The 20,415-nt window shown below is 38.5% G+C and overlaps 1 protein-coding gene across 1 annotated transcript in view; it reads left to right on the forward strand.

Annotated features, from left to right (window-relative positions):
* The first annotated feature begins 5,765 nt into the window (after positions 1-5,765).
* Positions 5,766-20,415, forward strand: part of LOC120224963 (pro-neuregulin-3, membrane-bound isoform-like) — a 41,837-nt gene continuing 27,187 nt past the window's right edge. The window contains exons 1-4 of the mRNA XM_039223202.1: positions 5,766-5,938; positions 9,668-9,764; positions 11,036-11,250; positions 17,924-18,050. Of these exons, the coding sequence (XP_039079133.1) occupies positions 5,766-5,938; positions 9,668-9,764; positions 11,036-11,250; positions 17,924-18,050 (612 nt within the window). The remainder of the gene's footprint in view (positions 5,939-9,667; positions 9,765-11,035; positions 11,251-17,923; positions 18,051-20,415) is intronic.

Raw genomic sequence — 20,415 nt, forward strand, 5'->3', positions numbered from 1 at the left:
TTTCTGTGTCCAAACATCTCCTTTTGATAAAGATACAGTAAAATTGGTTTGGGGTCCATTCTAATGACTTCATAATAATTTGATCATCAATGAAAGCTCTATATCCAAAGAAGATCATATTTACAGGTATGCTGGTTAGTACTTCAACATCCTTTGGGGGGCACAGTTCAACCCTTATGGGTGTGGGGCTTTCCAAGTAGAGAAGGGACGGAGGCTTCCAAGGAGAAATAACACAGTGTTGAAGATATAGAGCATTTCAGGACCTCCTGGTCATTTCATTCCTTTGTACACAAGTGGTTGGGCTGTGGGCATCCAAGCACAGTTCTTGGGGTTCCTTGCAACAAGGTCCAGGGAGTTGTTTGATTTTTCTGATATTCTTATCATATAATCGCTTGGTGCCCCACCTTGCCAGCGTATGTTTGATTTCATTCATCTCCTGGTGAGTATCCATTTCATTCTCCTTCAGGGCCCCTTTTACTTTAATGAAATCATTCTTTTTTCTTCAGTAGTGCAGTTATCAGGCCATTTAAGTCTTTGTTCATCTTTGTCTTCAAGTTAAAAAAGTTTCCAACATTCTAAATATTCTTCTCTTTCCTGATCAAAGTTCATTTGCAGTTCCCTGTAAGCTCCTAATATTTTAATCTATCTTCGGTGTTTGTTCATTTTTTTTTAAATAGTTTATTGTCAAATTAGATTTGTTCATTTTTAAGAAGAAAATTCAGGAAGCCCTCTTGTTCCAAGGATAATTAATGCTGGAATAAATCTATTTAAACTTAATCCAGTTAAAATAGGGACCAAAAAAAAGTCGTTGGCCTACAATCAGGGAGAGACTGACCTACCCAGATTATGAGGTTGACTTGATGAAAAGACTCTTAACCACAGGACCTCAGATAAAGAATAGTTAGATAAGAAGGAGCCCTGGTGGTATTGTTAGGTGTACTTTCAGAATGAACTATCAGAATAATCATGCGTTCATTTGAAACTTAGTGGTGGCACCACATAGTGTCTGATTTGCATATGTTGAATATGAGGTGGTCTAGGAAGAAAAGCTTTTGCCCTTGTATATGACTTACAGATGTCTGTGTGTGTGTGTGTGTGTGTGTGTTTGCACGTACACACGCCTGTGTCTGTGTCTGTGTTTAAGCCTCAGGTTACTTGGATACCCACACATTTAGGGAAATTATGCTTAAGTTTGGTGTCTTAGAGAATTTAAATTGGTGGTACAAAGAAAAATTTCCCAAGAGCCAGTGGAATCCTAAGGCCCCATATTTGGAGGGGACATGGAACTGCCTTTTAGAATGTTTTCCATTCCCTCTCATATACAGAGATAGTTCATGAAGGAGTTCACTCCTTTATCCTTAATATAGAGATCTTTGAAAGGAAATGGCAGAAGAAAGCTGCAACTGTGATTTTCTTTTGATAGTATTTTTTTTTCTATGTAGTAAAGCTTCCCAAGTTTTTGTGAAGGGACTTCTAGAATTCTGAAGACAATTATAGTTTCCAAAAGCATTCTTGCAAGCAGTTTTGCACACCAGGACCTAAACTGTGAGCTGTCGAGTTTTGCAGACAATGCTACAACCTTCAAATTTTCCAAGGAATCTTTCTCTGGGAACAAAGAGCACAGTTTTCTTCTCAAAGGGTGTGTGTGAGGGAGACTGTGAAAGACAGCCCATGCCCCAGGGAGGATAACTTGCAAATATCCTCTAAAACATCTGGGTAGGAGATTCAGCAACACTAGCTGAAAAATTCAGTTACCAAGAGTAAAAGTACAAGGAACCAGGAGTAAAGAAAATGACATAAAAGTGAATGCCTTCAGTATGGGTAATGCCCCACTTCAGTATGGCAGTGGGGGCCAGAGATGGAAAGTCTCTGACTGCCTATAGATAAGGCCAGTTTTCCATGAGAAAAGTAAGAGTTGTTTTCAAGGCCTATTTTTAACTTGAACATTGGCTTCAGAAAGAAAAAAGGTGGGGGTGGAACTAGCATTTGTTGCATCAGTTGTATGCAATTGTATGCAATCTGTGCTGTCCTACTGAATCCCTAAACAAAAATGGGAGGCATGTAATATTTTCCCCATTTTGATTGTAAAGACAATGGATGAGAGAGGGTGAGAACAGTTGTAGCTGGTGTTTACAGCCAGGCATACACACCAGCCCACCATACTGCTCCCTGTGTCAGATGGGCTCAGGGGAAGAGCGAGTGCAGCAAAAGGCAGCATTAATCTTCAGAATCTCGGGCCAGGCTGCCTGCCAAAAGAATTTTTTTCCACTGAGCCAATGTCAGTTTCTGAAATTTCACCATAACGTTACCCTCTCCAGTTCCACCTTTATAACTTGAAATATGATCCTATAAAAAGGGAAGAGTGAGTTCTGTGCATTACAGAAAAGGAACAGAGTTGGGGCCTGAAGAACAATGGAAACACCCTTACCTATTTTTATTTAACCAAAGGTCGGTTTTGCCCTCAAAAATGACATTATAATCTGGCTTTTTAAAACTGGGAGTGCAGCAATGTTGACATCCCACAGGATAATAATAATAGTTACCACGTATTAGGTAGAAGCAAATTAAACTGCCAATTATTGCCATCTAATAGGCTGGCCTCCCATGACAATTTTGTGTGGTTCACCTAATACTGAGTTCTCAGAGTTCGTAAGTTAGGTATGGCCACACCCTGTATATCTTAATTCATTCAGTCTTCACAACTTGTCTATAATGAAGTTAATGGGAGCCTCAAGTTATAAGTAAGGCATTTGCTGCTCTCTGGAATTAGGTTGTAATTCTAGCTTCTATATCCAAGCTGACATGGTGCAAGACAGGAAAGGTATGGGGAAAGTACATTTGCCTTGGAGTAGATGAAAGATAAAGACAGAGGCTCCAGAGAGTTATGGGGCTACCTTCATGATTCCAGCAAAAGAGCTAATTCACTTCCTCAGTGACCTCTACAGTCACGAACTTAAAGGATGTTACCTTATTTGACCTCTCAGAAGCATTCAATATCCTGTCCTTTTAGAAAAACCATTTGGAGTACCTGAGTGGCCCAGTAGCTTAAGCATCTAACCCTCAATTTTGGCTGAGGTCATGATCTCATGGTTTGTGAGTTCAAGCCCCATGTAGGGCTCTGTGCTGGCAATGGGGAGCCTGCTTGGGATTCTTTCTCTCTGCCTCCCAGCTCATGCTGTCTCTCCAGCTCTTGCTCTCTCTCCAACTAAATAAACTTAAAATATATATGAAACAAAAAAAAAAAGAAAAGAAAACCCTTTCTGTTTTCTTTCATACTACTGTCATGTTTAGTTAATGTGGTTGTGTGGAGTTGTTTGGTTTTGGGGGGGGTTTGTTTGTTGTTTGGCTTTTTGTGTTGGTGGTGGTGGTGGTGGTGGTTTGGGGTTTGTGTTTTTTTTTTTTCCTTTTTGCCTTGCCTGCTTTGCTGCTCTTTTCTCATCAAAGCTCCATCTTAGACATTCTTCTCTTTTCTCTCTGTATTTTCTTATGGGGTTGTCTTATCCAAACATTCAGTTGCTGTATATGCCTAACCCCTAAACATTTATATCCAGAGCCCTGTCACCCACTTTTAGCCTAGATCTATATATTTAAATATCTACTTTACGTCTCAATTTAGATATACCATAGGCACCTCACCCAAGTCCAAAACCAAGTTTGTTATCTTTCCTTTAGGAACCTCCTCCAATATATGCTATCGTAGTTAAGAGCATCGTTGTCTAGTTCCTGAAGTACTTTCAACCTAAGTGCTTTTGTTGCTGTTGTTGTTTACTCCTCTCTCCACCATGATTGTTGCTACTATCATACAAACATCCATCATGACTTACCTGAGCTGATTTAATAGCCTCCTACAGGACTCTGTCTTTGTTTTATCCCTTCTAATATTTCCTGCATATTGCAGAAAAAAGAAACATAAATATTATCACATCACATTCCTTTCCTTTCAAAATTTTCCATACCTTCCTGCTGTTGTAAGGACGTGCTCATTGTACACCACATCCCCATTACCTCTGTGTTGGTCTGCTCAGCTGCTAAGGAAAATGACTTGTACAAAGGCCCTACAGTAGTAAATAACTTCCAGATTCTTGACCATGCCATTTTCTCTCCTACCACAGGGCCTTCACACAAGTTGCTTCCTCTCGCTGGACCACTCTCCCTATCCCCACTACCCTTGCCTATACTTCAGATCTCTGATCTCTGGTTTCTGTGAATAGGTCAGTTTTTCATACTATACGCTTCTGCAACATTATATACCTCCTTATTACAACATTTACTACAGTCAGCATTTCATATCATTGCCTTTATTTGGATTGGGATAGGAAATTGAAGTTTATAAACTTCATATTAGAAGTGGCTAAAATTAAAATCAAATCCAAGATTGCCAGACTTCCAGCTCTTTGCTCCTTACATCTCACTATGCTAGGTCTCATGTGACACTCTATGAATCAACAACATTGATAGTGCCATCACTGTAGCTACACCTGGGTCTATAAATTCACTCACAGTCTTTGGAGTTTTAATTTCACTCTTGATTTAAACTCAGAATTGATTTTGTGCATTTCCCCAGGCAATATTTGACTAGCTTCAAATAAGAACAAAAACAGTACATAGATTTTATGTGGAAATCATTCAGTTTAGTGGAGATTCTTATTTTTTTTGTTTTAATGGGTATTATTATGCATCATTTTCATAATTCTTTTTATTGGCAGAGGCAGGGTGGGAAGATTATCCTATGCAAGTCATGCTTATTCCATTATAGTCATCAACTCACAACAATTAAGGGAGATGAAATTCTCCATAGTTGGTACAACTACTTATTTGTTTCTAAGTTCAATTGGAAAATTTAATGAGCTTATAAATGTGGGGATGGAAAGGATGACATTCTTTAAGATGGCAGTATGCCCAAAGAAGGTCTCAGTGACACATTTTTTTAATTCCTTTAATCTGAATCTTTCCAAATTAAAAGTCAACTAAGGCTTGCCAGGGCCACATAGATTGTCCCTCTCCATTTATTCAGAAATTACATTTAATTTCTGGTTTTGATACTTCAGTCTGAGTAAAATGGAAATAGAGCCTAACTCAGGAGTGAAGAGGGGATCATTCTTCTAAATCATTGTTTCCTAGTATGCTTCTGCAGGAAGAAGGACTAAAACTGTACAGCCATATTTAAAGAGAGGTTATGGTGCATGGTCTTAGGGAAGAAAAAGAAAAAGAAGAAAGAAAATAAGCCCTAGAAATCAGACTCTGTGTTATAGGCTTTCATCCAGGTCTGTTGTGCCTGATATCCATTTGCCTAATTAAAGACAAATTACTGCAATTGACTTTGCTGTTAGAGGAACATCACAAGTCATGGACTCATTTCAGCTGGCTCTGGAAGCTCCTGGGTCATTTTGCAAGAACCCCAGAAAGTCATGGTATGGGGAATGTAGCCTAGTTTTCTGGCTGTGAATTGGCATCAGCACTGAGTGAAGCTAGGCCAGAACATAAAACTAAGCAGTGCACCAGTGTAGGCAGGGAGTGTGTTGAGAACAATACTCAGATCCAGCACACAGAGTGTCTTCCTACAGCCTGATCAGATGACCTGAAAATCACCCAAAAAAGCCAGAGACTGGAAAATAGATGGTATGGAAAAGAAAATGAACAATGAGAGTATCTACATGTCTGTAGATCATGCTACAGTATTTTCTGAGACCTTGGAATACATGGCTTCACCATTTTTCCTTATGATATTTTGCCCTCTGAAAGGACTTTGTGAGTCCAGAGTCGCAATGAGAAGGCCAGGTTTGAATGGGAAAGTCCCACTGAGAGGAGCCAGGTGTAGATTTCAGGAATGCATAGGGTCAGTTCCTGGTGGTCAACGTAGGAAAGGAGGATGTGTGGGAAGCCTAGGAGGACATGGTGTGGATAAAGGAGAAGTAGTAAACCTGAAAAGCTTCCCCAGGTGAGAGTCGATGTATCATGTACAGCTTAAAGCAGAAAATCCCTATAAAGGCAGAAGTATCTACTTATTCACTTGGCAATAAGTCTTATGGTATCACCTGTGTAAGAAGCACTGCACTAGGTGATGAGGAAATAGTAGTGAATCAAACACATAGGTCAACAAAAACATGGCCCCTTGCACCAATGAAGCTTACAGTGCAATGCAAGAGTTTTTAAACTAATGCCCCTCAATTTGAGTAGACATTTAAAGGACAAATATAAGAATAATATTTAGGAGACAGAAAGAGAGTAGTACATATAAAGACTCTAAAGAGCTGAATGTAAACATTTTTTAAAAAGGTTGGGGGGAAGGGGTACCTGGGTGGCTCAGTCGGTTGAGCGTCTGACTTCAGTTCAGGTCATGATCTCATGGTTCGTGGGTTCGAGCCCCGCATCGGGCTCTATGCTGACAGCTAGCTCAGAGCCTGGAGCCTGTTTCAGATTCTGTATCTCCCTCTCTCTCTGACCCTCCCCTGCTCATGCTGTCTCTTTCTCTCTCAGAAATAAATACAACATTTTTTTTTAAAAAAAAGAGCTGAATGTTAGGCATGGTAGAAGAAAGAGACTAGTTGGTATGGGTGGACAATGTTGTGTCAGCCACATATGTCTTTTAATATTATGTATATACTTACATATTCTCCTTATTCTTTTGTCCCTCAAGATTAATATTTTGCTATTGTACCTGACATAAAATACAATAGTTATCTAAAATTTATCATTTGTTACATTTTGACATAAATATTTATCATTAAAACATCATCATATTTGAGACAATGAACATATCCATAACTCCCCAAATTTTTTTATATCGCTTTGTAGTCTCATTCCTCCACTCCTCCCTACTCCTGACTCCAGATATCTACTTACATGCTTTCTGCTACTATGGGTTAATTTACAATGTCCAGGATTTTATATAATTGGAATAATTCAACAGGTACCTTTTCTTGTCTGACTTATTGCACACAACCTAGTTATTTTGAGATTCAGGTGTAGAATTGCTTATATCACTAATCCATTCCCTTTTACTGTTGAGTAAGATTCCCTCGTAGGGCTATACCACAATTTTTTTTAATCCATTTACCTCCTAATAGGCTTTTGGATTATTCTAGTTTTTTTTAATTTTTTTTGCTATTGCAAATAAAGCACTATGAATTTTTAATATACATAATGAACATATGCTTTCATTAGTCTTATGTAAATACCTAGGAATGCAATGGCTGTGTCATAGGTGGTTATGTGTTTAACTATATGAAACTATTTTTTAGTGGTTATACCATTTTTCATTTCTATCAGAAATACATGAAAATACAAATTGTTCATACCCTTAGTACGGCCAGCCTTTAATATTACTCATAGTAGTGATGCCTTATATCTCATTATGGTTTATTTTTCAATTCTTTATGACTAATGTTGTTGAGTGTCTTTTTACGTATTTACTATCTATATATATTGAAGAAATGTTCATTCAAATATTTTGTCCATTCTTAAATTGTGTTTGTCTTCTTATTATTGAACAATAGAAATCCTTACATATTATAGACACAGTCTATTGTTGAGTACATATTTTGCAGGGTTTTTTTCCCCCAAGAATTGCCCTGGGTTTTTCCTTTCCTTTTATTTTCATTTTTTCATTTTCATAATGGTCTTGAAGATTAAAAATTGTAAATTTGGACATAGTTCATTTAAAAAATTCTTTTAATGTTTATTTACTTTTGAGAGACAGCAACAGGGCATGAGCCAGGGCAGGACAGAGAGAGAGGGAGAGAGAGAAGCAGAACCTGAAGCAGGCTGTCAGCATAGAGCCTGACGTGGGGCTCAAACCCCCAATCCATGAGATCATGACCTGAGCCAAAGTTGGACACTCAGCTAACTGAGCCACCTAGTCACCCCATAGTTCATTTTATTGATTTAAAAATTTTTATAGCTCCTATCTTTTGTGTTACAGTTAAGAAATCTTTGTCAAACCCATGATTACTAAGATTTTCTTGCATGTTTTCTTCTAAAAGTTTCATAGTATGAAATATTATATTAAGGTCTATTATTCTTCATGAATTTATATTTGAAGAAGGTATGAAGTTTGGGTCAAAGTTTATTTTAGTGGCCATGGCTATACTATTATGACAATAACATTTTTTGAAAATCTCCTTTCCCATTGAATGCCTTGGCATCTGTATCAAAAATCAACTGGCCACAAATGTTTGCATATATTTCTGGACTCTTCTGTTTGTTTCATTGATTTATCTGTCTATAAATAGGCCAATACCATATTGCCTTTATTACTATAGCTTTATAATAAGTGTTTGGATAAAGTAGTTTGACACCTTCAGTGTTGTTCTCTTAGTTGTAAATAAAATCTTTTGGCTACTCTAGATCTTTTGTATTTCCATAGAACATTTAGAATCATCTTATTGGTTTCTAAAACAGCAAAATGCCTCCTGAGATTTTAAATAGAATTTAATTCATTCTATCCATCAAATTGAGAAGAATTGACGTCTTAATAATATTGAGTCTCTTAATTCATAAGCATGTTTTTATCTCTCTATTGATTTTGGTTTTAAATTATCTCAATAATATATGGTAAATTTCACTGTATAGACCTGGTATATCTTTTGTCAGATATATCTCTTTGTACTTTATATATTTTGATGCTTCTCTAAATGATCATTTAATTTCAATTTCTGATTACTTGTGGCTATTAAATAGGCATACATTTAATTTTTGTATTGTATATTCTCCAACTTTATATCCTGAAAGCTCACTAAGCTTACTTATTAGTTATATTAGCTCTTTGTAGATCCCATTAGCTTTTCTATATAGATGTTCATGTTGTCTGAAACCAAAGATCATGTTTCTTCTACTTTCCCAAAATTTCCCCTCAAAATTTCTTCCCAAATATTTCTATTTTTGCCTTCTTCCATTGACTAAACCTCTAGTACAGTGTTGAACAGAAATGGTAAGAGTAGATATTTTTGCTGTATCTTCCCCTGATCTTAGCCGAAAAGCATTCAGTCTATTACAATTAGGTAATGATTATTTATAGATACTCTTTATCAGGATGAAGAAGTTCCTTTCTAAGTTTTTGAGAGTTTTACTAAGGAATAAATAGATTTCATTAAGTAATTTTCCCCTTTATTCTGATAATTAAATAATTTTTTTCTTGACTTTTAAAATTTTGAACCACATTGATAAGTTTTACAATATTACACCAACCTTACATTCCTTGTATAAACCCCACTTGGTCACAATGTGTTACTTTTAACCTCTTATTGGATATTATTTTCTAAAACTTGTTAAAAATTCTTGCATATCAATGTAGGATATATGTCAATAAGTTACTTTCTTTTTATGTCTTTGTTTGGTTTTGGTATAAAGATAATGCTGGTATCATAGAAAGAATTGTAATGTTTTCCCTTTCCTTCAAATTTAAGTGATGAGAAGACCCCAGGATGACAGAGGAGAATGGGATGTGAGGAATTAGTCTTTTTTCCAATTAAGTCATTCTCAAGTTTTAGTGTGCATGCTAAACACCTGAAACTTTCATTTAAGTAAAGATTTTCATTTAGAAGGTCCAAAATGGATACCATACCATGTTGGCATTAACAACAACAAAAAAATCCTACCTTGTTCTTACATGATTGATTCAAGTTCTGGAGATTTTTAGTTTATTCAGTGGCTCCCAAATATGTTTCAGAGAACAGCAGCACCATAATCACCTTGAAACTTTTAAGAAACTGCAAATGTTCTGTCCCCAGTTCATACCTGCTAAATCAGTAACTCTGGGAGAGAAAGTAGGTGGCCATCTGTCCTTAAGCAGCTCTCAAGTTGACTCCAATACACAGTAAAGTTTGAGAAGTACTGCATGCACTATGTTAAGAAACAAAAGGAATAGATACAGATGCACTTAGTTTTGTATATTTTGTGTTATGAATAGAGATTATTTATAGTATGCTGACTTCCTTCTCTTTATAACATATATGGAAGATCTGAAAGTGAGGGAAGGGAGAGTAAGTCAAATGTTTCAGTAGTATGCTGAAGTTATGGGTAATCATTAGGAAAATGTAGAAGCAGGCTGATGCAATTGTTAGTCACTATCAGATATCTACTTAAGTAATGCTGTTGTCAACTTGTATTGATGCCCTTCTTCCCAATTGTACAATCTTCTCCCCCAATTCTGAGCTGCTAAGGGCGAGGTATGAAGAAGGCAGTTTATTGGGTTTGTATGCAGTTATTTTGCCAAATGGGTAAAAGGGAAGGAAAAAGAGATATAGTAGTTGGGAGCATTTTCAAGAGAGTGAATGACTGTAATCATGGATCATAGTCTGTTTTGTATAAAGAAAGAAAATGAAGACAAGAGGAGGATAATTAACAGAAAGTTCTGAGATCTATAGATAAAAAGGTCTTGATGAGCTGGAAGATCTGTCTCAGTAGACATGTTTCAGAAATGATCTGGGGGTGTTAATGGTAATGGCTAAAAAGTAGCATGCTTATGTTTGAATTCTTTATATTTTGTTTTTATTTGTGTGTGTGTGTGCGTGTGTGTGTGTGTGTGTGTGTGTGAGAGAGAGAGAGAGAGAGAGAGATAAGAAGCTATCAGATATGACCTTGGTAACAGAGGTTGAGATTACTGTTGCCAGATCATTGGTATTGAGGAAGTCAAGAATTGGGTGAATAAATATTCACATACAAATTGAAGTTCTCTTTCATTAGTGATGTCAATCATAGTAGTGGATGGATGAATGAGAGACAGACAGAGAAGGACCAAATCAGAAAATACTATCACATAAAATAAATTAGAAGTCATCACTGGCACAGGAAAATTCTGATGGACACATATTTGTGTCTCTGGAAGATATTTTTGGGCCCCAATAGAATCTCAAAAATGTATGTCCCAGTATGTGGTAAATTTATGGAATGTCTCTTGATAATAAGATTCATAATTATATCTGTACATATACAGAAATATACATGCATATTCAAAAAATAACAACCAGCTAGCCTGTAGACAATTGCAAAGAAATTGAATCATAATAACTTCCTTATGTTTTTCTATTCATGACAGGAGCAAAAATGTTTGCTCCGAAAAGCTCCTACCAACTCAGAAGTACAGGATGAAAGTGGTCTCCGCTGTACCCTGCTAACATCCATTCTAATTCTGTTTTTCAAATTCACAGAGAGTGAAGAAGTTTATCAAAGGCAGGTGCTGTCAATTTCATGTATCATCTTTGGAATTGTCATCGTGGGCATGTTCTGTGCAGCATTCTACTTCAAAAGCAAGTAAGACCATTTCTCTCAAGTGTTAAAAGGTTACTTCTCAGAGAAAGCACTTTGTCTGTCTTTAATTCCATAGTCTCTGCTCCAGGCAATGGGGCCCATCAAACATCTATAAATGACTTAGTGTCTTTTATAGACTATGAGGAATATATGCAGCATGTGCATACATGCATTATGTGTGGTTTACCTTTGGTGCATATAGCAATCATTCCTTTCTATGATCATGAACACTCTATGTTCTTTGCATTTTTTTGATAATCTGCCAGAAGTAAAGGCTCACTGTCCTCCTGCCACTAAAGGGTTAACACTTCTGAGCAGAGAATTCACTGGAGTAGACCTAAATATTATCAACAAATATCTAGCCTTTTCTGCAAAAAGAACTCCATACTTTCCCTCTCATAGTATTTTTACCTGATATCCATAAAGGTTTCAGCCAAATGTGAAATGTGAATACTATAAGATCTACCTTGGTTCATCGGTTGGTAAGCATATCTCAAATACGCCCTATACTTCCCTTGTTAAGAAGCTAAAATTTCTGCGGCACCTGCCTGTTCAATTGGAAGAGCATGTGGCTCTTGCTCTCAGGGTGGTGAGTTCGAACCCTACATTGAGTGTTGGGCTTAAGTATTTACTTAAGTAAATAAATACATAAACTTGAAAGAAAGAAACCAAAACTTCTACTTAAGGTGCTTATTTTCTTATTTTTGACTAATAAAGTATAATAAAATATATACATGCCTAAATAGGCATACAAATATATTTATTCCAGGGGCACCTGGGTGGCTCCGTTGGTTAAGCATCCGACTTCAGCTCAGGTCATGATCTCACAGTTTGTGAGTTGGAGGCCACATTGGGCTGTATGCTGACAGCTCAGAGCCGGGAGCCCGCTTCAGATTGTGTCTCCCTTTCTCTCTGCCCCTCCCTCATTCGCATTCTGTCTCTCTCAAAGATAAATAAACATTAAAAATAATTAAATATATATTTATTTATTCCAAATGAACTTTGATAAAGGTATTTTATTTATGGAAATTTTATTTAAGTCATGCAAGCCTTAAGAAGTTGGCACCGATTCTGTGCCTACAGCTTGTCTGAAATGCAAGCCAATCTGTAATTGCTTTTCATTGGACCTATATTTGTCTGCCCGTTTGCTCTTCTAAAAATGTATCCATTTCCAGATATAGTCTCTGACACCTGTCTGCATGTTGTATATGTTGATCTTTAAAAAGAACAGCAATTGTGATTTTAAAAAATAATAGAAACTCGGGTATGAATCCATAATTAGTAACTATTATTTTTTAATAAACTATTTGAGAATAGGCTTAGGTTTTCAGAATTACTGTGAAAATAGTACAGATAGATCCCATATATCCCAGACCCAGTTTTCCCCTAATATTAATGTCTTATATTAGTATGTTGCATTTGTCACAATTAATGGAATAGTATTAATACTATATAATATATATATAACTATAATATATTACTAATTAAAGTTCATACTTTCAGATTTCCTTGGTTTTTATTTAATGTTCTTTGTTCTAGGCCCCCATTATATTTAACTGTCACATCTCCTAGGCAACTTTTGGCTGTGACAGTTATTAGTGTTCATTTTTGAGAACTTAACTCTTTGTCAGGGACACTGGGCTTTTCATGTATTATCTCCCAATTCTCACAACTCAAATTGTTCCTTACTGCTGCATTGTTCAAATAATAACAGAATTTAATTTTAAAATACTAATTTGTCAAAGCCACACAGTAGGAAATTACAGATGGGGTCTTTGCATTTCTGCAGGTCTAGGTGAAACACTAGAACCACACTCTAAACCACTGTACCACACTGGGTCCCACAGTCCTCCTACTAGATAGTAGAAAGTGAAACAGCTAAGAGTGAATCAGGAATAGGCCCGGTGCAGCCCATCATGCTTTGCGTCCTCTAGAAAGCTTACATGGTGTATGGTCAGTATTTTACATGTGTCACTCCTACCTATATTCAAAGCATCATGCTGCCCCTTGCTTGTTACGTATTATTAGGCAAATTACATCTAGTCCTTTAGCCTCAGATTCCTCTTTTGGTGAAGTACGGCCAAAAATAATATTTACCTTATAAAATTTGTTAGAGATTCATGGGATAATACTGCAATAGAGCACAGCACAGTGTTCAAAAGAGTAAATACTCAGTGAGGACTTGCTATCGTTAACACCCACGGTTTTCCACACTGGAACTCAGAGGCTGGGTAACTACGAAGCGAAGAGCGAGCACTGGCACAAGAGGGGTAATCACACGCTGCAGGGCCTTAGAAGGGTCTCCTCGCAAGTGCTGTGTACAGGAAAGAAGTTGTATGTTTCACAAAAAGCAAATTGCTAACAAGTGGTAGTTAATCACTCAGTTTTAGAGTATAATTTGTATTTGTGACACATTTAAATGAAAGACTGTTTATGACAATCACAAGAATGGAGAGCTGCTGGGTCGCCAGGGGACCTCCATATTCAGGGCTGTCAATCTCTCCCTCTCTAGGCAGCACGTGGGCTCGGAGACGAACACCTCCTCCTGGAGCCCCGTGCAGTGTCAGGGTTTAATGAAAACACTGTTCCACATCATTCATTATGGGGGACGCAGAGAACTGAGCCAGTGGAGGAACACTAATCAGAATGTTGTCTTTCTGCTGCCCAGCTGGGACACATTTTTATTAAAAATTAAATAAATAAGAAAATGTGGGAATAATAAAGTAATAATAAAAATTGAAGCCTTTTCCAAGTGGAGTTATATTTCTCATTAGAGACCTAGAGTGTATTTCCTTCTAGCATAATCTCTAGGCAGGGTCTTCATTTATTTTTCTTTGCCAGAGAGGAATACTATACCACACACCAAGCGTCTAATCTATATAGCTGAAAGCAATGTAAATTTTTATAACACATTGGCACGTGTTTCTTTGCACTTGTTCCTGAAATTCTAATTCTCATCACCAGATCTTGGGGATAACAGCACAGACAGACTCCAACTCAAACTTTCCTTACTTTCACACATGCTGTAAGGTTGCTAACATGTGTGTCATTTGTTTGACTTCATCTTGGAAGTTCCAAGTCTTTATGATTCTATGACCTCTCCATCCTTGGTTTCTAAGTAAATTCACTGAAACCAGCTTTCTATATACTGGGATAGAGAGGTCCCAGCCAGATAAAGTCAAGAGTTGTGTAAAAGCTCAATTTCTTGGGGTCATTGATATTTTAGTTCCCATAATCTCTCAGATGCCACTGTGGTCCTTTGTCCATTGTCTTGAACCCTTGGTTTGGCATGACCTCGCCACATGGAATATTACAGCAGATTCTTACTGGATAAAAGCTTGAAGGTGGTTAACATGATGAGGTCAAAATGATGAACACCTTCTTGGTTTAGAGGATTTCCTAAGTTAATTGAACCTCAACAACTCTAAAGGACACAGCAAAAGAAATTCTCTTCTCATCATGTCCAACAAGCCCATATATTCTCATAAGTGATTAACGGAAGTATTAGTGGAGCTATTCAAATCTGGCTGATAGGGCTCACATGGTAACTATAAATTCTTCTAGGTTTCTTTTTACATTCAAATCCTATGGGTAAGAAGAGTAAAGCTGCCTCTAGGAGTCCTTAGTAGACTTTGGAAATGCAAGACACAATTTAACTCTAAAAAATAGAATTGGGATGAGAGAAATGTTCCAGGAGACAGAAGCTGAGACAAATAATAATCACAGCTGAGAAAAACAGAAGGAAAAAGAACTGGAGCTACCAGTAAAAACCAGCTTACTGTAGGTTATTACCCTCTGAAGTCAAAGATTTTAGCAACAAGGGAAGCCCATTAAGGACAGTCAGTGGGTGCTCTGATATGTAGCTTTGATTCTCTTCAGCAGTGAAAATCTTTGTCCTCCAATTGTTAAAACAAATAAAATCAAAGTTGCTTGCTCTGACCCAGCAGGGCCCACCCCCAATAACAGGTCAATGTGAGGCTCTAAAGGCCTAGACCTTTGCCCCAACTTGAGATACAAGGCCATGCCAGTTCAGAGCCCCCCCCCCCCCCCCCCCCCCCCCCCCCGGGGATTTGCTGAGCTCTTCACCAAGACTACATCATGTTCCAGTTTCTCCCTTGGCCCAGTCCCGCTTCCTTCCCTTTGCTTCCACGGGTGGGTCCACAGAGCTCCCCCACTAATAACAATCCTGCATGCCATCTCCATCTCAGTGCCTACTTCCCCAGGAGCCCATTCTGCAACATTACAAATAACACCTGGACTTGTGATACCTGACATTCCACAACGTACATCTCATTGCTTTCTGATGAACTGGACCAGAGAAACTTAAAACTCCATAAACTATAAAATGTTAACACTGACATTGTTAGGCCAGTAGGGTTCCAGTGTGCAATGCCCATATCTTGTCTTTCCCATAACATTGACTCTCGTGAAGAGAGCTAATGGAATTGTAATCGGCTGCTTCTCATCTCCTGGTTCCCATTTGTTGGGTGAAGGAGGAAAGAGCAGAAATATGTGTGTTTGGGGCCAGATTGGGATGATAGAGAAGGAGGCCAGTTCAGAAAGGAAAGCCTGTGTATCATGGAATATTAATGAGTTGGGAGGGAGGGAGGGAGAAGTCAGTACAGGAAAGCAAATTATAAAAAGGATTTAGGAAATTACAGTCAGACATTTTTATAAGGAAAATCCCCTTACAAGCTGGCATTTCCCAGACACGGAATTATAGAATTACTGAAAAGATTGTTAATGTTTCTACTATTTAATCCTTAGGAGAGTAATTGAGTCCTTCCTCTGTGCCAACCCCCGTTTTACTGCCTCACCGATGATTTACATTGGTAGAATCTCCTGTTTCCTTTATCAACGAATCCTTGATGGGATTTTGTGGCTATAAAAGTCCTGCATAAAATGCTGATATGATAGATTTATCTTGAGCGATAGGCTACAGATTAGCTGTTAAGAAATAGGTAGATTATTAGAACTGGATTAAAGCAACTAAAAGTACTAGAGATAAAAGCCCCCAAAACAGTTGAAAACATAAAAGAAATATTTAAACAAACAGAGCTACATCACACTGGTGGTGTAAATTCAAAAGAGTTAATGACTCTCAGAACCTCCAAATTCGGTAGCAAATACTGTCAACTTGCTTGTGAGAGATGCAATTAATACAATCCTTTCTTTTATCTTTGAGTCAGTGTTCTAATTTCCCTGCAGGATCTGCCCATCCAGCTAAACTTGCTAAATATGAGGAAGGGGGCAAATCAACCCTTCATAGGTATTCTGTACAGGTTTAGTTCCCACAGTGTCCGTGGAAGTTAGCTTTGCCAACTGCATCCGCAGACGGGAAAACTGAGGCCCAGAGAGTTTCAGAAGACAGTCATTTTGACCTAGGAAATCAAAAGAGAAGTGGCAAGTGGCAGTGCTGGGATTTAAATCCCAGCCCCTCTGATAGCCAAGCCCATTCTGTAGAGTGCTGCCTGCCAGGAAAAGCTCACTGTAAGAGACAGTGCTCACACTCCACCAAAGGCTCTATCCTTCACAGGGATCTTGGGAAGGGGGAAAAGTTTGGGGTAGAGGAGGGAATGATTCTGCAAAGTATGTGTGTATGTGTGTGTGTTTTATGGATACTGAGCCTCTGCTCATAGATAGTTGCTGTAAAGCCCTTGGAAGAGAGCCGCTAATAAGGCAGGAATCTGTTGCATCCTTCTGATGCAGCCACTGCCTGACTTAAACCACAGTCACCCCACATAGGCAGGCAGGAGAACTTCACTCAGAGTCTGGAGATCGAGAGCTGTCTCAGCCTTCTCACTGAGAAGCTGTGGGACCATGGCCAAGTGGCCTGACAGTCCTGATAGTCCCCCAGTGGTGGTTGAGATTTCAGAGTATGCAACCACTTGGACTGGTCTCTCGTCCAGCTTCACCGCTTACTAGCCGTATGACTCTGGGAAAACGATTTCACTTCTCTGTCCCTCAGTTTCCTCATCTGTTAAATGAGTATAGGTGTATAGGTTCCTGCCTCATCATGCAGACTTATTGTGAAGAGTGAGCTGATAGACGGAAAACACTTAAAATGATGTGTGGCACATAGTAGGTGTTCTATCAAGAGTTAACTATTTTCACTATGGTTTTCAAAGCGGAAATAATAATCTTTAGATTCGGGACTAATGGTAACAATAAATGAGCTACTTCTAAACTGTAAGAGAAAATCTATACATTACAGTATATACAAAGGCTATGCAATCAAGCTATGCATGCTTGTGAATGTAAATATAACAAGTATAAATGTAACTCTGCAAGTATGTTATATGTTGCTGGTAGGTCCAAGCTTCTAATGTTTCCCCTGGTTACTTCTTCAGAGCATATCTAATTCTTTAGAGCTGCACACTAAGGGTTAGGGGCCTCTTGCACCCATGAAGCCCAGAACAATTTATTATGCTTTTCTCTGCCTTTGGAGTGCACTGGGTGTGAATATCTGGATGTTTATGGATCATACCAGTTTCTTTTCAGATTAGAAGGTATCTGTTGGGGCTGGTGGGTTGGAAATGAAGAAACACTTTCCTTTGTTAACTGAGTTTATCCAGCTTTAACAAATGACACAGGTGTTGGGAACGAATGAACCCCCCAAATATGAATGGAATAAATTTATGTAACTGTTAATGCATTTGTTTATTTAAACCTGTAGGAAACAAGCTAAACAAATTCAAGAGCAGCTGAAAGAACCACAAAATGGTAAAAACTACAGTCTCAAAGCATCCAGCACAATGGCAAAGTCAGAGAACTTGGTGAAGAATCATGTCCAGCTGCAGAGTGTAAGTGACCTGTCTATACATCTCTTCCCACATCCAAGTTCAGTGTTTCCAGTTCAGGGGTTTGGGGTGCTTGGGATCAGACATGTATATTTTTCAGGACTTTGTAGATTTCTCCTTAAGTTATTTTACTGTTCTCTGTGTGTTCTCTCTGTGTGTTCATCTACGTGTACGGGATGAAACAGAGAATACTTAAATCTCAGCCCTTGATTACAACCTGCAATATAAATCCATCTCTGGAAGCAAAAAGAGCTCCAGCTGTTTGTTCCATAATGACTTATTACGTTCTTACTGTGTCAGAAATTGTGCTGGGCGCCAGGGATACAATGCTTCCTACCTTAGGTAACATATCTGTGGTAAGGGGCACAGACCCCAGAACAGAGGAGTATGTGAGCTGAGATGGTTGACACTGCATACGTTTGAGAGGAGACCAAAGAGAGGGAGGGAGACGGGGAGGTGCAACATTCATCATATAATCAAAGAGCAAAGGGCAAGAGGCTAGGGAAAAAAACAGAAAGTAAAACCATGGAATCTCGAGAATGCATACTATATTCCAGCAACTCTAAGATAAGGGGTGCGAGAGAGGTCGAAGGTAAGACAGGTGGGAAGTGAGACTTGTATTCTCAGAGTCATTGCTTCCTAAGACCCGGCCTTAAATGGATACCAGAATTTGAAATGCAAGCTCTTTGAATCTTACATTCTTTCTAACGTTGTTTTAATCATTTCTGAGATAGATTGCAAAAACAATTAAGGACAAGCACATATCATCTAAGACACACTGAAATATTTCTCTCAGGGTAGCACTTCTTTGCCCCTGTATAAGATTGCACATCCAAATTCCGAGATACAAAAGGAAAGAACAAAGGCCATGGTATAAACCTAGGATTTGAGTATAATAGGCAATCACCCAGGACATATTCATGCCCCTCCCAATGCATAAATCACAGGGAATTTATACATCACTTGTGATTCTAAAAAATCATTACCCAAAAGTCACCATTATGCTATGCATAACAGATGTATTTAGATGTTTAATGTGGAATTCATAAATCAGAATTGCTTCCCAGCCAAATTTTGTTAAACTTGTAATCATAGTTATGTGGGGACTGCTCTCTGAAACAGAGGGAATGCTTCTCCTAATGACTTTTGGGTATTATCTCACTGCCGTAAAACATAGGCAGAGGTGGAGGCTTTTAAGTCCATAGCAAGTGGACCTGTTGAAGATAAACAAAACTAGCCACAAGTTATAATAGTAAGGGCAGATTTTAATCCGTAAGACTATTGCATTATGGAAGAAGGTCCAGCATGAGCTGAACTCAACTTCAGTTTGTACAGAGGTGACTGGTTGTTTTAAAGGGAGAATGAGGGGATGGCGGGGTGGGGTGTGTGTGTGTGTGTGTGTGTGTGTGTGTGAAGACAGTGGGGTCTTGACAGAGTAAGGGAAGTGAAGAATTACAGAGCTGGTCAGTGTGTATGCCAGTTGTGTCTGTTAGCCGGCAGTTACTTGAGTTTAGGACTCTGTACTTCCACAGAATGGGAGACACAGGTTCTTTCCTAATGATTATATTTCAAAGATGCAGCTTTCAGGTCCCTGAGAAAGAAACTCCCTTAGGAGTCTGTAGGAGTTATATATACATCTCAGAATGACAAAGGATGGTTTATAATTTTAAGTCCTTTTAAGGGTGGCCTTTCCTCAGGCATTGGCTAGAGCTAACAGCAAGTTCTTTTGTAGGCTTTGAGGTTTTTTTTTTTAAATTTTTTTTAATGTTTTTATTTATTTCTAGGAGAGAGAGAGACAGCGTGAGCAGGGGAGGGTCAGAGAGAGAGAGGGAGTCACTGACTGAAACAGGCTCCAGGCTCTGAGCTGGCAGTCAGCACAGAGCCCAATGCGGGGCTCGAACCCATGAACCGCAAGATCATGACCTAAGCGAAAGTCGGACACTTAACGGACTAAGCCACCCAGGCACCCCGAGTTTTTGTTTTTGTTTCTGTTTCTCCAGCAGGCATTTTAAGGAAGCTTAAGGCTATTCCAGGGGCAAAGCCTTGAACCATTAAAGACTATATTAGAGTTGACTCAAGTCTTTTAGTGTGGGGATGATTGAATGAAGTCATTTGTGCTGGGAATCTGAATTTTGATAGGCCAAAGATAACCCTAGGAGAAAAGAGGACTCAGAGGAGCCTGTCTAGAGTTTGGTCGGGAAGAGTCTCGGTCGGTCCCGATGGATTTTACAGGGATGCAGCCAGAGCGCACACACACAATTTTGTATCCTCCATTTTCACCAAACAGATGATCAATAGCATTTTCTGTCTGCTATATCCTCTCCACAAACTCATTTGGGAGATAGCATAATAGTCCACAAAGTGTCCA

Source organism: Hyaena hyaena, unplaced genomic scaffold (genome assembly GCF_003009895.1).
Source record: "Hyaena hyaena isolate Hyena2069 unplaced genomic scaffold, ASM300989v1 scaffold_1289, whole genome shotgun sequence".
NCBI classification, from domain to species: domain Eukaryota; kingdom Metazoa; phylum Chordata; class Mammalia; order Carnivora; family Hyaenidae; genus Hyaena; species Hyaena hyaena.